Genomic DNA, 17,325 nt, shown 5'->3' on the forward strand with positions numbered 1-17,325 from the left:
TGTATGCATTATCCTGTTATATCTCACACTGTATATTGTGTTTTGGAAAAAGGTTGTCATAAACTTTAACTAATTAATTAAAAAAATAATACAAAAGAAAAACACATTTTTATGCAAATGTATTCAGTTATAAACATTCATTCACTTTCTTTTTTCCTTCATGCATCTAAACTTTACCGCTGCCTGTATTTTTTTCTATATTTTTATTATAATATCTTCAAAATGTGTTTGTTCTATTTTTGGCCAAAGTAAGACAAAGAAAACAATCTGAAGTTGTATTATTTTTTTAGTTTTAATGCCATGATTTTAATAGTCCGGCCTGCGTGTGCACAGATTTTCCTCCATGCGGCCCCTGAGCTAAAATGAGCATCACATTTGCATTTAAAAGTATGGGAGATCTCCACATCACAATACCTCGCCGTCTACTCATTTTGTGCAATTTATTATTAGTGTATGAATTGATATGTTACGGAGCCCCTAAAGGGACATGGGGGAATTTTTTTTTTTTATATAATTGTATTTTTATTTTTTTAGACATGTATCTCGTGCGCACAAGAAACTTTTTATGAAGTTATAAAAAATAAATAAAAAAAACACATTTATAATTGTATTTTATTTTATTTTTTTAGACATGTATCCTATGCGCAAGAGAAAGTTTCTCGTGCGCACGAGATACATGTCTAAAAAAATAAAAAATAAAATAACTTTTTTTTTTTTTTTTTAGACATGTATCTCGTGTGCATGAGAGTTTCTCGAGTGCACGAGATGGTTTCTCCTGCGCATGAGATACATGTCTAAAAAATAAATAAATAAATAAATAAAATTTGCCAATTTAAAAACTATTTTTTTTTATAACTTTATAAAAAGTTTCTCGTGCGCACGAGAAACTTTCATATACATATCTAAAAAATAAAAAATAAATTATAAAAATGTGTTCCCCCATGTCCCTTTAGGGGCTCCGTAATATGTCATGAGGCATGGAAAACTAAATTATATACAAAGACGATGAAAATATATTAAATGAGCTCAAATGTACCTACAACTGTACATACATTTAGGCTAGCTGTACATACAGCTAGCCTAAATAGCATGTTAGCATTGATTAGCTTGCAGTCATGCACTGACTAAATATGCCTGATTAGCACTCCAACAAGTCAATAACATCAACAAAGTGCACCTTTGTGCATTCACGCACAGCATAAAACTTTTGGTGGACAAAATTAGACAAAGAAGGAGTGGAAGATTTTACATGCGAGTCATACCAAAGACTATAAAAATTGGACCCGTTACCTTCCTGCTTGGCACTCAGGGGTGGAGTTAGGGGTTAAGTCACCAAAAATGATTCCCGGGCGCGGCCACCGCTGCTGCTCACTGCTCCCCTCACCTCCCAGGGGGTGATCAAGGGTGACGGGTAAATGCAGAGAATAATTTCACCACACCTAGTGTGTGTGTGACAATCATTGGTACTTTAATGTATGTAAACAAACTGTTGCGTCACAGTCCACACTATGGTGAGTTCAAGAACCGCCGAAATTAGCAGGACAAAACGACGTTCACCAAATACGCTCATCAGTGAAGCATAAACACAAACATATTAAACAGCGGGCTTTCTAACAATTGGTAAAGGTTTGTGTCATGTTTGTCCTCATACATGACATACTCAAACAAAAACAATTTTTTTTCTCCATTTGCAATCCTTTTCCAAAAATGCTCCAGGGTTGCTGACCCCCGAACTATACAGATAAAAAGAGGCTGATACCGATATGTCAAATGGCAAATATCGGCGCCAATAATCAACACTGACCAATATTATTGGATATCATTTTTTAGTGACGACTACCAAACGATCCATGATGTCCACCCGAGGCGACACACAACATTTCCCTTATTGAATCGTTACTCTCCAGCTCCCACACAAGCACGTAAGCGCCACATGACTCCCGGACTAAATAATCCCCACATCTGCTCTGCTGAGAGCTGACAAGAGATTAAAACCTGCTGCTTTCGCTGCCTGGTTGCTTCAAGTGCACCAGCAAATGTCTACGTACAGCGTGTGGGGGAGGGGGGAGAAAAAAAATCCCACATACTGTGAAAACCTGAACACACCACTGATCCACGGTCACGCACATCGCTGTGGTTTAAAAAGGACCTGACGCCCGCCAATGCACCTCTGGAACGTGTTCTGACTCGCTCGGGCAACGCCAGCAGGTGGCACCGCGCTCCAACCAGCGGGCGCTTGCAGAGATTCCAAGGCATGGCGACACCTTAGCAATGAGGCAAAACCGGAATGCTGCTCAACAAGGTTTTTGACGTCATAGCCTGACTACGGATGTATGTACGTATGTGGAGGCCTGACTCACGCCTTACCACACACACACACACACTTGTATTTCTTACCTTCTTGAGACCTCCAAAAATGCCTACCTCTTTAAGACCACCCTTTCTAGATACATAAAGATTTGTATTTACAACATTAATAATATATACATACAATGCAAATATAAAAAAAAGCTTGTTGTGAAAAATGAGTTGGAATTTCACAAGAAAAAGGTCACAATTTCACAAGAAAAACTTAAGAGTTTTGGCAGTATTATAATAAAAGTCGTCATTTTATTCGACGCAAGTCGAAATGTTACAAGAAAAACTGAACATTTGTGCAATGTTATGACCGAATATGGAATTTTACTCAATAACAGTCGCAATTTTACAAGAAAAGCTTAGAATTTTGGCAGTTTTATGAAAAGAGTCGTCATTTTACTCGACAAAAGTCACAAGTTTATAAGAAAACGTTACAATGTTGGCAATATTATAATAATAATCGGAATTTTACCCAGCAAAAGGACAAAAGTCATAATTTTACTCAAAAAATGTCACTCTTTTACAAGAACAACAAAAAAATTGGCAATATTGTAATAAAAGTCAGAATTTTATAAGACAAATGCCACCATTTTGCATTAAAAAGTAATACTTTTACGAGAAATTATTGCAATATTACAGAAACAGAAAGAATGAGAAATCGTTCCCAATTTAATAAGAAAAAAGTAGACAAAAGATGATTTTTGGGGAAATTTTTGTTTATAATTGTTTTTTAATCTTCATTATTTACTTCAAATTATTACAGTATGTCTCTATATACATATGTATTTCTTTTTTTTTAATACATTTTGGCCATTTCAATTTCTTACACACACACTTGTTATTACATATGTCGGCCTGAGGGGGGAGCACTTCAAATATTTACACACACTTGTTATTTCATATGTTGACCATAGGGGGAGCACTTTTAAAACCGACACACAGTCAATTTGAAAAATCCCTCCTTCTTGGTACCACCCTCATAGATTTCACCACCAGGGGTGCAAATGAGACATTTTGTATTAGATGCAATGGTTTTCCGTATTGGGACCATGATTTATGTCCTAACTTGTTCACACCTCCTCATATGGACGGTACTTTTCCTTGTTGATGTCTCAAGAAGTGTAGAAATACAAGAACACACACACACACACACACACACACACACACACACACACACACACACACACACACACACACACACACACACACACACACACACACACACACACACACACACACTTGTATTTCTTACCTTCTTGAGACCTCCAAAAATGCCTACCTCTTTAAGACCACCCTTTCTAGATACATAAAGATTTGTATTTACAACATTAATAATATATACATACAATGCAAATATAAAAAAAGCTTGTTGTGAAAAATGAGTTGGAATTTCACAAGAAAAAGGTCACAATTTCACAAGAAAAACTTAAGAGTTTTGGCAGTATTATAATAAAAGTCGTCATTTTATTCAACGCAAGTCGAAATGTTACAAGAAAAACTGAACATTTGTGCAATGTTGTGACCGAATATGGAATTTTACTCAATAACAGTCGCAATTTTACAAGAAAAGCTTAGAATTTTGGCAGTTTTATGAAAAGAGTCGTCATTTTACTCGACAAAAGTCACAAGTTTATAAGAAAACGTTACAATGTTGGCAATATTATAATAATAATCGGAATTTTACCCAGCAGAATGACAAAAGTCATAATTTTACTCAAAAAATGTCACTCTTTTACAAGAACAGCAAAAAAATTGGCAATATTGTAATAAAAGTCAGAATTTTATAAGACAAATGCCACCATTTTGCATTAAAAAGTAATACTTTTACGAGAAATTATTGCAATATTACAGAAACAGAAAGAATGAGAAATCGTTCCCAATTTAATAAGAAAAAAGTAGACAAAAAATGATTTTTGGGGACATTTTTGTTTATAATTGTTTTTTAATCTTCATTATTTACTTCAAATTATTACAGTATGTCTCTATATACATATGTATTTCTTTTTTTTTAATACATTTTGGCCATTTCAATTTCTTACACACACACACTTGTTATTACATATGTTGGCCTGAGGGGGAGCACTTCAAATATTTACACACACTTGTTATTTCATATGTTGACCAGAGGGGGAGCACTTTTAAAACCGACACACAGTCAATTTGAAAAATCCCTCCTTCTTGGTACCACCCTCATAGATTTCACCACCAGGGGTGCAAATGAGATATTTTGTATTAGATGCAATGGTTTTCCGTATTGGGACCATGATTTATGTCCTAACTTGTTCACACCTCCTCATATGGACGGTACTTTTCCTTGTTGATGTCTCAAGAAGTGTAGAAATACAAGAACACACACACACACACACACACACACACACACACACACACACACTCACACACTTGTATTTCATACCTTCTTGAGACCTCCAAAAATGCCTACCTCTTTAAGACCACCCTTTCTAGATACATAAAGATTTGTATTTACAACATTAATAATATATACAGACAATGCAAATATAAAAAAAGCTTGTTGTGAAAAATGAGTTGGAATTTCACAAGAAAAAGGTCACAATTTCACAAGAAAAACTTAAGAGTTTTGGCAGTATTATAATAAAAGTCGTCATTTTATTCAACGCAAGTCGAAATGTTACAAGAAAAACTGAACATTTGTGCAATGTTATGACCGAATATGGAATTTTACTCAATAACAGTCGCAATTTTACAAGAAAAGCTTAGAATTTTGGCAGTTTTATGAAAAGACTCGTAATTTTACTCGACAAAAGTCACAAGTTTATAAGAAAACGTTACAATGTTGGCAATATTATAATAATAATCAGAATTTTACCCAGCAAAATGACAAAAGTCATAATTTTACTCAAAAAATGTCACTCTTTTACAAGAACAACAAAAAAATTGGCAATATTGTAATAAAAGTCAGAATTTTATAAGACAAATGCCACCATTTTGCATTAAAAAGTAATACTTTTACGAGAAATTATTGCAATATTACAGAAACAGAAAGAATGAGAAATCGTTCCCAATTTAATAAGAAAAAAGTAGACAAAAAATGATTTTTGGGGAAATTTTTGTTTATAATTGTTTTTTAATCTTCATTATTTACTTCAAATTATTACAGTATGTCTCTATATACATATGTATTTCTTTTTTTTAAATACATTTTGGCCATTTCAATTTCTTACACACACACTTGTTATTACATATGTTGGCCTGAGGGGGAGCACTTCAAATATTTACACACACTTGTTATTTCATATGTTGACCAGAGGGGGAGCACTTTTAAAACCGACACACAGTCAAATTGAAAAATCCCTCCTTTTTGGTACCACCCTCATTTTTATAGATTTCACCACCAGGGGTGCAAATGAGACATTTTGTATTAGATGCAATGGTTTTCCGTATTGGGACCATGATTTATGTCCTAACTTGTTCACACCTCCTCATATGGACGGTACTTTTCCTTGTTGATGTCTCAAGAAGTGTAGAAATACAAGGACACACACACACACACACACACACACACACACACACACACACACACACACACACACACACACACACACACCCACACACACGGTAATAGCTGCTCAAATAAAGGTTAAGTAAATACACACACTAAATTAAAGAGAAAAGTTACAGCAGCAAGGGGAGAAACATAGGAAGATGCACCAGTGTGTGTCTGTGTGTGTGTGTGTGTGTGTGTGTGTGTGTGTGTGTGTGTGTGTGTGTGTGTGTGTGTGTGTGTGTGTGTGTGTGTGTGTGTGTGTGTGTGTGTGTGTGTGTGTGTGTGTGTGTACATTTGCATGCATCTCATTGAGTGTGTATTCGCTCAGGTAATCGGACTTGTTGACACCGGCAGCCAATCAAACCTTTCTTTCGGTTTCATTTAAGCTTCTTTTCATTTGAAATGCAGATGCAAGCACACACTTGTTGCCTGTGCCCGTGCCAAGCTTAAGTGTGTGTGCATGTGTGTGTGTGTCGGGCGAGGACAAAAGGAGGTCATTTTAAATTGAATGCCTCGGCTTGTATGTCACAAACTGATCAAACACAAAAGGAGTCATTTGTTGTATTACCTTGGGTCCTGAATGATAGGTTGTATCAACAGACTCATGGTGGGTCGTTCGCGAACGATGCGGCTGTTTGAAGTGAACGGCAGGCTTTGAAGTCGTCGTTTTTTCCCTCCCTCGTCTGCTTTTCAGACGAAGCCGCGACACAAATTGTGGGGCGCGATTGAGCAGAAAGGGATGGGGCCTACACACGCAGCACACAAATAGCAGGGAGGGAGATGATGTTGCTATATAATTAGAGACCAACCCCAAATGAGCGGTGGTAAACAAACGCTAAGAAACGTTGTGTTCCTGAATGTTAATCCCTGATAGAGCCGTGCACAACCTTAACATGGATGCTGCTTTTTCTTTTTTTTCCAATATTTTTGTAGCAATCGGTATTTCCGAGCTATAGAGCGCACACATTTTTGAAGAAAATAATATTTCTGCATATGTTATCCACACCTATAAGCCGCAGATATATATGTTGTTAAATGAGTAATTTACACAGAAATATTTTGTAAATGTTTATTTACATACCTTAATCGTTTCCAAACGGTGTCTGTAACGCGGCAGTAAAACGGCTGATCAAACAAAACAGAAGTCATCGTCATGGACCCACTAACTGTGGAAGTGAGCTCTCCAATCAGCAAAACAGACTCAATAACTCCACGGTGACATTTTGGCGAATACATGAAACAATACAAAAAGAATGCCATTGTAAGTTAATAATACTAACACAGACTCTGAGGCTAACGACGCTAGCTTTATTACTTTCGGATAGCACTTAAAAATATGCATGGAAACACTCCTACAGACATCCCACATGGGACGTTTTAGAAAGCATGAATTGTTTTGGGTATATTGTAAAACTTACAAACTCGAGCAGAAACGCTATGGACGGTCATACTTCCGGTTCAAGGCATTAAAACAGGAAGGGCGTTTTCAACCCGCAACACCTGCGGTGAGCGAACTCGTAGCACAAACAATAACACACCTTTTCTGTGTCCGTAGAAAACCATTTGATGAAAACAAAACAATATGGCCGTTGGCGAAGAAAAATCTATAAAGTTAGCTGCGCCGTTTTATAATAAGCGTAATAATAATAATAATAGATTGTATTTGTAAAAAGCACTTTACGTTGAGTAAACAACCTCAAAGTGCTACAGTGTATTGAAAAAATAAAAAGACAATAAAAATAAGAACTAGAACAGCCTAATAGCTAGAACTAGTGGGCATATATCTAAAAAAAAAAATTGTTTTTATTTAAAAGAAGGGTTTTAAGCCTTTTTTAAAAGCATCCACAGTCTGTGGTGCCCTCAGGTGGTCAGGGAGAGCGTTCCACAGACTGGGAGCGGCGGAGCGTAGGAAAAAAGTAGCGGCTAATCGTCCAGAATTTACGGTACACATATAAAGGCATATAAATAGAATTATACAAACAGAATTCCAAACTGTAATATGTTTCTTAATCAATCAAATCTACGTGCAAATTAAAATAGAGCCTCACCACTATAGTCATAATTTTTGCGCTTAAAAACTTCTCTATGATTTTAAGTCTAGACTTCCTCTGTTTGTTTGATATTTTCATTACTGCCACAAGTGGTGGAAAAGTGTATTACAACTGAGTATGACTGCGGTGCATACGGGCCACAGCTGAGAAAGAGATATTTTTTGGCTGCCCTCTAAGGGGCACTCGGGGCCCAATAAGTGGCCCCGGGGTTAAGAAACACTGAATTATGTTTTGATATCTATGTGAAGATTAAATAAATAAATGAATAAATGAAAAAAAATAAAATAAATGAAGATGTGGAAAATCCACATCTATAGTACGGGTGCACAAAAAAATCAATTCACATCCGAATCGCGATTCTTATTTCACCAGATTTAAAAATTAATTTTTAAGGGGATGTTTTTAGGCCATCTTCATGCAACTAGAAGGAAGCTTTTCTAACCTGTGACCTGTTGCGAAAAAGTAACATTTTATTTATTACACCAAATACATTGCGAGAATAGGTTTGAAACGAGAATTGATTCAGAATCGAATCGCCACTACAGGAATCTGAATAAGATCGAATAATAAGGTGCCCAAAGATTCACACCCCTAGTGTAAATAGCATCATCTACTACAGGAGTGTCCAAGCTACGGCCCGCGGCCCAAATGCTTTCATCTTCAATTTGGCACGTGCGAGTCCAATACGCACTTTGGCCGGGTGCAGTGTTTTACATATAATACACAAATTGTCAAGGGTCTGATAGCTGCCATTTGGTGGCCAATGAAAGTAACTCAAGTCAGTGGTCGTTAGTTGTACACCAATGTCAATACTTCCACAGCATTTACTTTTATATCCCAATCCAAACAACCTTCCCTAATCATGGTGCAGAAAAAAAAATTCAACCAGCACACAAATTTAACAAACATGGTCACACATAAAGTAACACATCCTGCTCATTGAACTTTGTGGGTGTTATAAAAAATGTCAAATCAACATAAAAAATATAAAAAATAAAATAAAATATTACAAGGGATGATGGGAAAAATGCAAAACACTTTTCTCCACACTTATCCAATGAAAGTAACTCATGTCAATACTTCCACACCATTTACTTATACAACCCAATCCAAACAACCTTCCCTAATCATGGCGCAGGAAAAAAAAATTCAACTAGCACACAAATTTAACAAATATGGTCACACATAACACATTCTGCTCATTGAACTGTGTGGATGCTATAAAAAACGTCCAATCAGTATAAAAAAATAAATTAATCAATATTACACCCACTTGAATCCATTGCAAGGGATGATGGGAAAAATGCAAAACACTTTCTCCACACTTATCCATGTTGGGCACATTTTAGCTGCTTGATATTTTTCGTATTCATTAGAAAACTTTAAGGAGGTCATCACGGAAGTAAACAAGGTAGGACTCGAACTTTCACGTACTCTTAATGACCAATTATAATAATTATTAATCATATATCCATTAAATTATCATAATAATAAGTAATCATATGTATAGTTACTTTGCATGCAGACGGCTTTCGGCCCCTGGTCATGTTTTTTAAACCCAATGCATCCCAGAGACCCCGTCAAGTCATAAAAATGTGGTCCCACGGTAAATTTTTGGGATCCCACTTTTTTATAACCGTTAAATAAACGTATGCATGATCCTGTTATATCTCACATTCTATATTGTGTTCTGGAAAAAGATTGTCATAAACGTTACTTAATTCATTAAAAATAATACAAAAGAAAAGACATTTGTATGCATATGTAAATGTATTCAGTTATAAACATTCATTCACTTTCTTCTTTCCTTCATGGATCTAAACTTTACCACTACCGGCATTTTTTTCTATATTTTTATTGTAATATTTTCAGAATGTGTTTGTTCTATTTTTGGCCAAAGTAAGACAAAGAAAACCATTTAAAATTGTATTTATTTGTTTAGTTTTAATGCCATGATTTTAATAGTCCGGCCCGTGTGTGCACAGATTTTCCTCCATGCGGCTCCTGAGCTAAAATGAGTTTGGCCCCTTTATGGAGTATCATTGTTGACGATGTTTGTACATTGTGTGTAATGTTACAGTGGGCCAAAATATCAAATATACTGTCACGGCGCAAGCGCATGCCGCTGCGCATTCATCAATGAGCCCCGCGGACCCCACGGCCGTTCATCTCCTGCACGCGTCACTCCGGCGGCAGCAAGCAGCTGCAATCAATCAGCACTCAGCGGACCTGTCGTTGGCTTCTCAAGCCAATGCAGGACTGCGTTCCGGGCCAGAACGTAATGATCTTTTCCCGTACAGTAAGCCGAAATTCTCCACGCTATATGCAATCCTGCTCTCTCTGTGTTTTCTCCCCTGTCGTATTGATTGTCTCGTGTCCTCCTTGTCGTCCTTCCTGCAGTCTGCCTTCGTTCCACGTGACGAGCTGTGCGTCGTTTTTCCCCTCTGGTTCTCTGACTGCCCCTTGGATCTCAACCTCCCGCTTGGACACGTACCTTTGACGCCTCGCTATACCCCCGACAACTACCTGCCTGCCTCACGGACAATCGAGCCTGCCCGGGACTTGCGCCTCTCGCTCAACACTTTCGGTAACATACAACAGCTAATCTCCACACATAGTCTCTCACACACACACACACACACACACACTTTGGATTCGTCACACTCCATTCTCTAGTTATTTATATTATTGTTTGGTTATTATCCATCCATCCATTTTCTACCGCTTGTCCCTTTCGTGGTCGTGGGGGGTCGCTGGAGCCTATCTCAGCTGCATTTGGGCAGAAGGCGGGGTACACCCTGGACAAGTCGCCACCTCATCACAGGGCCAACACAGATAGACAGACAACAATCACACTCACATTCACATACTAGGGACCATTTAGTGTTGCCAATCAGCCTATCCCCAGGTGCATGTTTTTGGAGGTGGGAGGAAGCCGGATTACCCGGAGGGAACCCACGCAGTCACGGGGAGAACATGAAAACTCCACACAGAAAGATCCTGAGCCCAGGATTGAACCCAGGACCTTCGTATTGTGAAGCACACGCACTAACCCCTGGTGCACCGTGCTGCCCTGTTTGGTTATTATTTATATTGTAAATGTATATAAAAAAAATACATAGAGCTAAACAATGCCCCCTTGTTGTCTGTGCCGTCTACTCCTCCTGTACACAACATATGCTTGTTAAACAAAACCTTTACCTTGTTTTTAACGAATACTTAGGCCTACTACACTACTGTATTTTAATGCATTTGGAGAGTCAAGTGTTTTCTGAGGTGCTACTCGGTGAATAAAGTTGGATAACCACTCAACACGGTACACAACGATGACGATACAACGCACACAATCAGACCCCACACTGGTGCAAGCGGTTTTACCACCGCTGGGACAAAACTGTCGCCGCTTTTAATTTCCTCCCTGGCGTCTTGATGAGCGTTTATGTTTTGATGATTATCACGTGCACGCTTACACACACACACACACACACCTTCCCTCCAACCAGGGTGAGGGATAACAATCACACAATCAAAGCGGACTTACCTTGGCCCAAAGAGGGGCTGGGGGGGGGGGGGAACAAGTTTATCGCTCCACAAACATGAATGTGTGACATTGAGAGGGATTGCATAAAAGAAGGGTTTCACAAGTGTGCTTGTGACAGACTGGCCGAGCGTGAAGAGGGTTCCTGTTTAAGTTCCCGCTTTTGGCAAGAAAGCTCTTACCTGGACTTGTTCGGACAAGGTGGCGGACTGTCTGCTGCTCAGCCCGGGAAGGGAACTCTCCTCGGGACGCAGCAACACCTGCTGACTGCGTCTGCGGGAACAGGAACAAAAACAAAAAGGTCCGGTCACGTGGTTTTGCTTTGCCAGAGTTTGACTGATAAAGACCTTCTCACACACACACACACACACACACGTCCGCTCTCTGCATGCGCTCTGCCGGAATTTAAAAAGGTGTGTGCAGCCCTTACAGGTCCTTTCCTTTCTTCCTCTCCAACGCGGTCATGTCATCTCCACCTGTCGTACGCAGAGAGAGCGCGGGAGTCACACGCACGCACCAGCGACGCACCGCCTGGGACACACACTGGTGCACTGACAGCGAGAGGAGCCGCCGCGCTCACAGCCCGAAGTGAGCGTGGCCCCTCCTCCTCCTCCTCCTCCTCCTCTCTCCTCCCCACCCCTCCTCCTGCTCATCCTCAGGGTCTTACTGCCTCCATCAACCTTCGCCTCGTTTCACGTTTGTTTACGCCTCACACGCACATGCAGAAGTCATGCAGGGAAGCAAGAGGGCAGCATATCGTTTTTAATTTGGTAGAAAAGGCTTAAAAAAAGCAATGCATCTTTTATGTAATATTGTCAAATTATATAATTTTTTTTCAATCAGATTAATCACACTTTTGAATTTGCATTAACCTTGGTTAATCCCATGGCCCACGTATCATTGCACATATTACAATTACGCTGCAATTTCTTTGGTCTAACTATTATATGTTTTTTTATGAATAACCAGCCCCATAACATTACAACTATAATAGTTGGACAAACATTTTGCAGCACAAATGTAGCACAAACTTTTCGGACAAGTATGGGGAGATCTTGACAAGGTGGGGGGCAGGTTATGAATAATAACGTGTTAATAACATAAAACATAATTATAAAAAACAAAATTGAGGCACAAATGTAGCACAAACGTTTAGGACAAGATCGGGGAGATTTTGACAAGGTGTGTGTGTATTTCTTATATCATATTATATATTTTTTTATATTATTAATATGTTTTTTTTAATGCATAACCAGCCCCATAACATTACAACTATAATAGTTTGACAAAGAATTTGCAGCACAAATGTAGCACAAACTGTTCGGACAAGTATGGGGAGATTTTGACAAGGTGGGGGGGGGTGGTTATGAATAATAACGCGTTAATAACATAAAACATAATTATAATGAACAAAATTGAGGCACAAATGTAAGACAAACGTTTGGGACAAAATCGGGGGGATTTTGAAAAGGTGTGTGTGTATTTCTTATATTATTATATATTTTATATATTTTTTTATAATATTAACAAGTTTTATTATGCATGACAAGCCTCATAACATTACAACTATAATAGTTGGACAAACATTTTGCAGCACAAATGTAGCACAAACTTTTCGGACAAGTATGGGGAGATCTTGACAAGGTGGGGGGCAGGTTATGAATAATAATGTGTTAATAACATAAAACATAATTATAAAAAACAAAATTGAGGCACAAATGTAGCACAAACGTTTAGGACAAGATCGGGGAGATTTTGACAAGGTGTGTGTGTATTTCTTATATCATATTATATATTTTTTATATTATTAATATGTTTTTTTTAATGCATAACCAGCCCCATAACATTACAACTATAATAGTTTGACAAAACAGTTTTCAGCACAAATGTAGCACAAACTTTTCGGACAAGTATGGGGAGATTTTGACAAGGTGGGGGGCTAGTTATGAATAATAACACATTAATAACATAAAACATAATTATAATAAACAAAATTGAGGCACAAATGTTTGGGACAAGATTAAGGAGAATTTGACAAGGTGTGTATGTATTTCTTATATTATATTATGATATATTTTATATATTTTTTTATATTATTAACATGTTTTTTATGCATAACCAGGCCCATAACATTACAACTATAATAGTTTGACAAAACAGTTTTCAGCACAAATGTAGCACAAACTTTTCGGACAAGTATGGGGAGATTTTGACAAGGTGGGGGGCTGGTTATGAATAATAACGCGTTAATAACATAAAACATAACAATTATAATGAACAAAATTGAGGCACAAATGTAAGACAAACGTTTGGGACAAAATCGGGGGGATTTTGAAAAGGTGTGTGTGTATTTCTTATATTATTATATATTTTAAATATTTTTTTATAATATTAACATGTTTTATTATGCATGACAAGCCTCATAACATTACAACTATAATAGTTGGACAAACATTTTGCAGCACAAATGTAGCACAAACTTTTCGGACAAGTATGGGGAGATCTTGACAAGGTGGGGGGCAGGTTATGAATAATAACGTGTTAATAACATAAAACATAATTATAAAAAACAAAATTGAGGCACAAATGTAGCACAAACGTTTAGGACAAGATCGGGGAGATTTTGACAAGGTGTGTGTGTATTTCTTAAATCATATTATATATTTTTTATATTATTAATATGTTTTTTTTAATGCATAACCAGCCCCATAACATTACAACTATAATAGTTTGACAAAGAGTTTGCAGCACAAATGTAGCACAAACTTTTCGGACAAGTATGGGGAGATTTTGACAAGGTGGGGGGCTAGTTATGAATAATAACACATTAATAACATAGAACATAATTATAATAAACATAATTGAGGCACAAATGTTTGGGACAAGATTAAGGAGAATTTGATAAGGTGTGTATGTTTTTCTTATATTATATTATGATATATTTTATATATTTTTTTTATATTATTAACATGTTTTTTATGCATAACCAGCCCCATAACATTACAACTATAATAGTTTGACAAAACAGTTTTCAGCACAAATGTAGCACAAACTTTTCGGACAAGTATGGGGAGATTTTGACAAGGTGGGGGGCTAGTTATGAATAATAACACATTAATAACATAAAACATAATTATAATAAACAAAATTGAGGCACAAATGTTTGGGACAAGATTAAGGAGAATTTTACAAGGTGTGTATGTATTTCTTATATTATATTATGATATATTTTATATATTTTTTTATATTATTAACATGTTTTTTATGCATAACCAGGCCCATAACATTACAACTATTATAGTTTGACAAAACAGTTTTCAGCACAAATGTAGCACAAACTTTTCGGACAAGTATGGGGAGATTTTGACAAGGTGGGGGGCTGGTTATGAATAATAACGCGTTAATAACATAAAACATAACAATTATAATGAACAAAATTGAGGCACAAATGTAAGACAAACGTTTGGGACAAAATCGGGGGGATTTTGAAAAGGTGTGTGTGTATTTCTTATATTATTATATATTTTATATATTTTTTTATAATATTAACATGTTTTATTATGCATGACAAGCCTCATAACATTACAACTATAATAGTTGGACAAACATTTTGCAGCACAAATGTAGCACAAACTTTTCGGACAAGTATGGGGAGATCTTGACAAGGTGGGGGGCAGGTTATGAATAATAACGTGTTAATAACATAAAAAATAATTATAAAAAACAAAATTGAGGCACAAATGTAGCACAAACGTTTAGGACAAGATCGGGGAGATTTTGACAAGGTGTGTGTGTATTTCTTATATCATATTATATATTTTTTATATTATTAATATGTTTTTTTATGCATAACCAGCCCCATAACATTACAACTATAATAGTTTGACAAAACAGTTTTCAGCACAAATGTAGCACAAACTTTTCTGACAAGTATGGGGAGATTTTGACAAGGTGGGGGGCTAGTTATGAATAATAACACATTAATAACATAAAACATAATTATAATAAACAAAATTGAGGCACAAATGTTTGGGACAAGATTAAGGAGAATTTGACAAGGTGTGTATGTATTTCTTATATTATATTATGATATATTTTATATATTTTTTTTATATTATTAACATGTTTTTTATGCATAACCAGGCCCATAACATTACAACTATAATAGTTTGACAAAACAGTTTTCAGCACAAATGTAGCACAAACTTTTCGGACAAGTATGGGGAGATTTTGACAAGGTGGGGGGGTGGTTATGAATAATAACGCGTTAATAACATAAAACATAACAATTATAATGAACAAAATTGAGGCACAAATGTAAGACAAATGTTTGGGACAAAATCGGGGGGATTTTGAAAAGGTGTGTGTGTATTTCTTATATTATTATATATTTTATATATTTTTTTATAATATTAACATGTTTTATTATGCATGACAAGCCTCATAACATTACAACTATAATAGTTGGACAAACATTTTGCAGCACAAATGTAGCACAAACTTTTCGGACAAGTATGGGGAGATCTTGACAAGGTGGGGGGCAGGTTGTGAATAATAACGTGTTAATAACATAAAACATAATTATAAAAAACAAAATTGAGGCACAAATGTAGCACAAACGTTTAGGACAAGATCGGGGAGATTTTGACAAGGTGTGTGTGTATTTCTTAAATCATATTATATATTTTTTGTATTATTAATATGTTTTTTTAATGCATAACCAGCCCCATAACATTACAACTATAATAGTTTGACAAAGAGTTTGCAGCACAAATGTAGCACAAACTTTTCGGACAAGTATGGGGAGATTTTGACAAGGTAGGGGGCTAGTTATGAATAATAACACATTAATAACATAAAACATAATTATAATAAACAATATTGAGGCACAAATGTTTGGGACAAGATTAAGGAGAATTTGACAAGGTGTGTATGTATTTCTTATATTATATTATGATATATTTTATATATTTTTTTATATTATTAACATGTTTTTTATGCATAACCAGGCCCATAACATTACAACTATAATAGTTGGACAAACATTTTGCAGCACAAATGTAGCACAAACTTTTCGGACAAGTATGGGGAGATCTTGACAAGGTGGGGGGCAGGTTATGAATAATAACGTGTTAATAACATAAAACATAATTATAAAAAACAAAATTGAGGCACAAATGTAGCACAAACGTTTGGGACAAGATCGGGGAGATTTTGACAAGGTGTGTGTGTATTTCTTATATCATATTATATATTTTTTATATTATTAATATGTTTTTTTTAAATGCATAACCAGCCCCATAACATTACAACTATAATAGTTGGAAAAAGAGTTTGCAGCACAAATTTAGCACAAACTTTTCGGACAAGTATGGGGAGATTTTGACAAGGTGGGGGGCTAGTTATGAATAATAACACATTAATAACATAAAACATAATTATAATAAACAAAATTGAGGCACAAATGTTTGGGACAAGATTAAGGAGAATTTGACAAGGTGTGTATGTATTTCTTATATTATATTATGATATATTTTATATATTTTTTTATATTATTAACATGTTTTTTATGCATAACCAGGCCCATAACATTACAACTATAATAGTTTAACAAAACAGTTTTGCAGCACAAATGTAGCACAAACTTTTCGGACAAGTATGGGGAGATTTTGACAAGGTGGGGGGCTGGTTATGAATAATAACGTGTTAATAACATAAAACATAACCATTATAATGAACAAAATTGAGGCACAAATGTAAGACAAACGTTTGGGACAAAATCGGGGGGATTTTGAAAAGGTGTGTGTGTATTTCTTATATTATTATATATTTTATATATTTTTTTATAATATTAA

The 17,325-nt window shown here is 36.1% G+C and overlaps 1 protein-coding gene across 2 annotated transcripts in view; it reads right to left on the reverse strand.

The window, feature by feature from the left end:
* LOC133663603 (cGMP-dependent 3',5'-cyclic phosphodiesterase) overlaps positions 1–17,325 on the reverse strand; it is a 460,149-nt gene that overhangs the window by 353,844 nt on the left and 88,980 nt on the right. The window contains exons 1-2 of one of the 2 annotated variants that reach the window (XM_062068195.1): positions 11,901–12,011; positions 11,653–11,743 (exon numbers count right to left, since the gene is read on the reverse strand). In XM_062068195.1, the coding sequence (XP_061924179.1) occupies positions 11,653–11,743; positions 11,901–11,935 (126 nt within the window). In that variant the 5' untranslated portion in view covers positions 11,936–12,011. Of the gene's footprint in view, positions 1–11,652; positions 11,744–11,900; positions 12,012–17,325 lie in introns of those variants that run through there. The other variant, XM_062068196.1, reaches the window with a different exon arrangement.

Source organism: Entelurus aequoreus, linkage group LG13, assembly GCF_033978785.1.
Source record: "Entelurus aequoreus isolate RoL-2023_Sb linkage group LG13, RoL_Eaeq_v1.1, whole genome shotgun sequence".
Lineage (NCBI taxonomy): Eukaryota > Metazoa > Chordata > Actinopteri > Syngnathiformes > Syngnathidae > Entelurus > Entelurus aequoreus.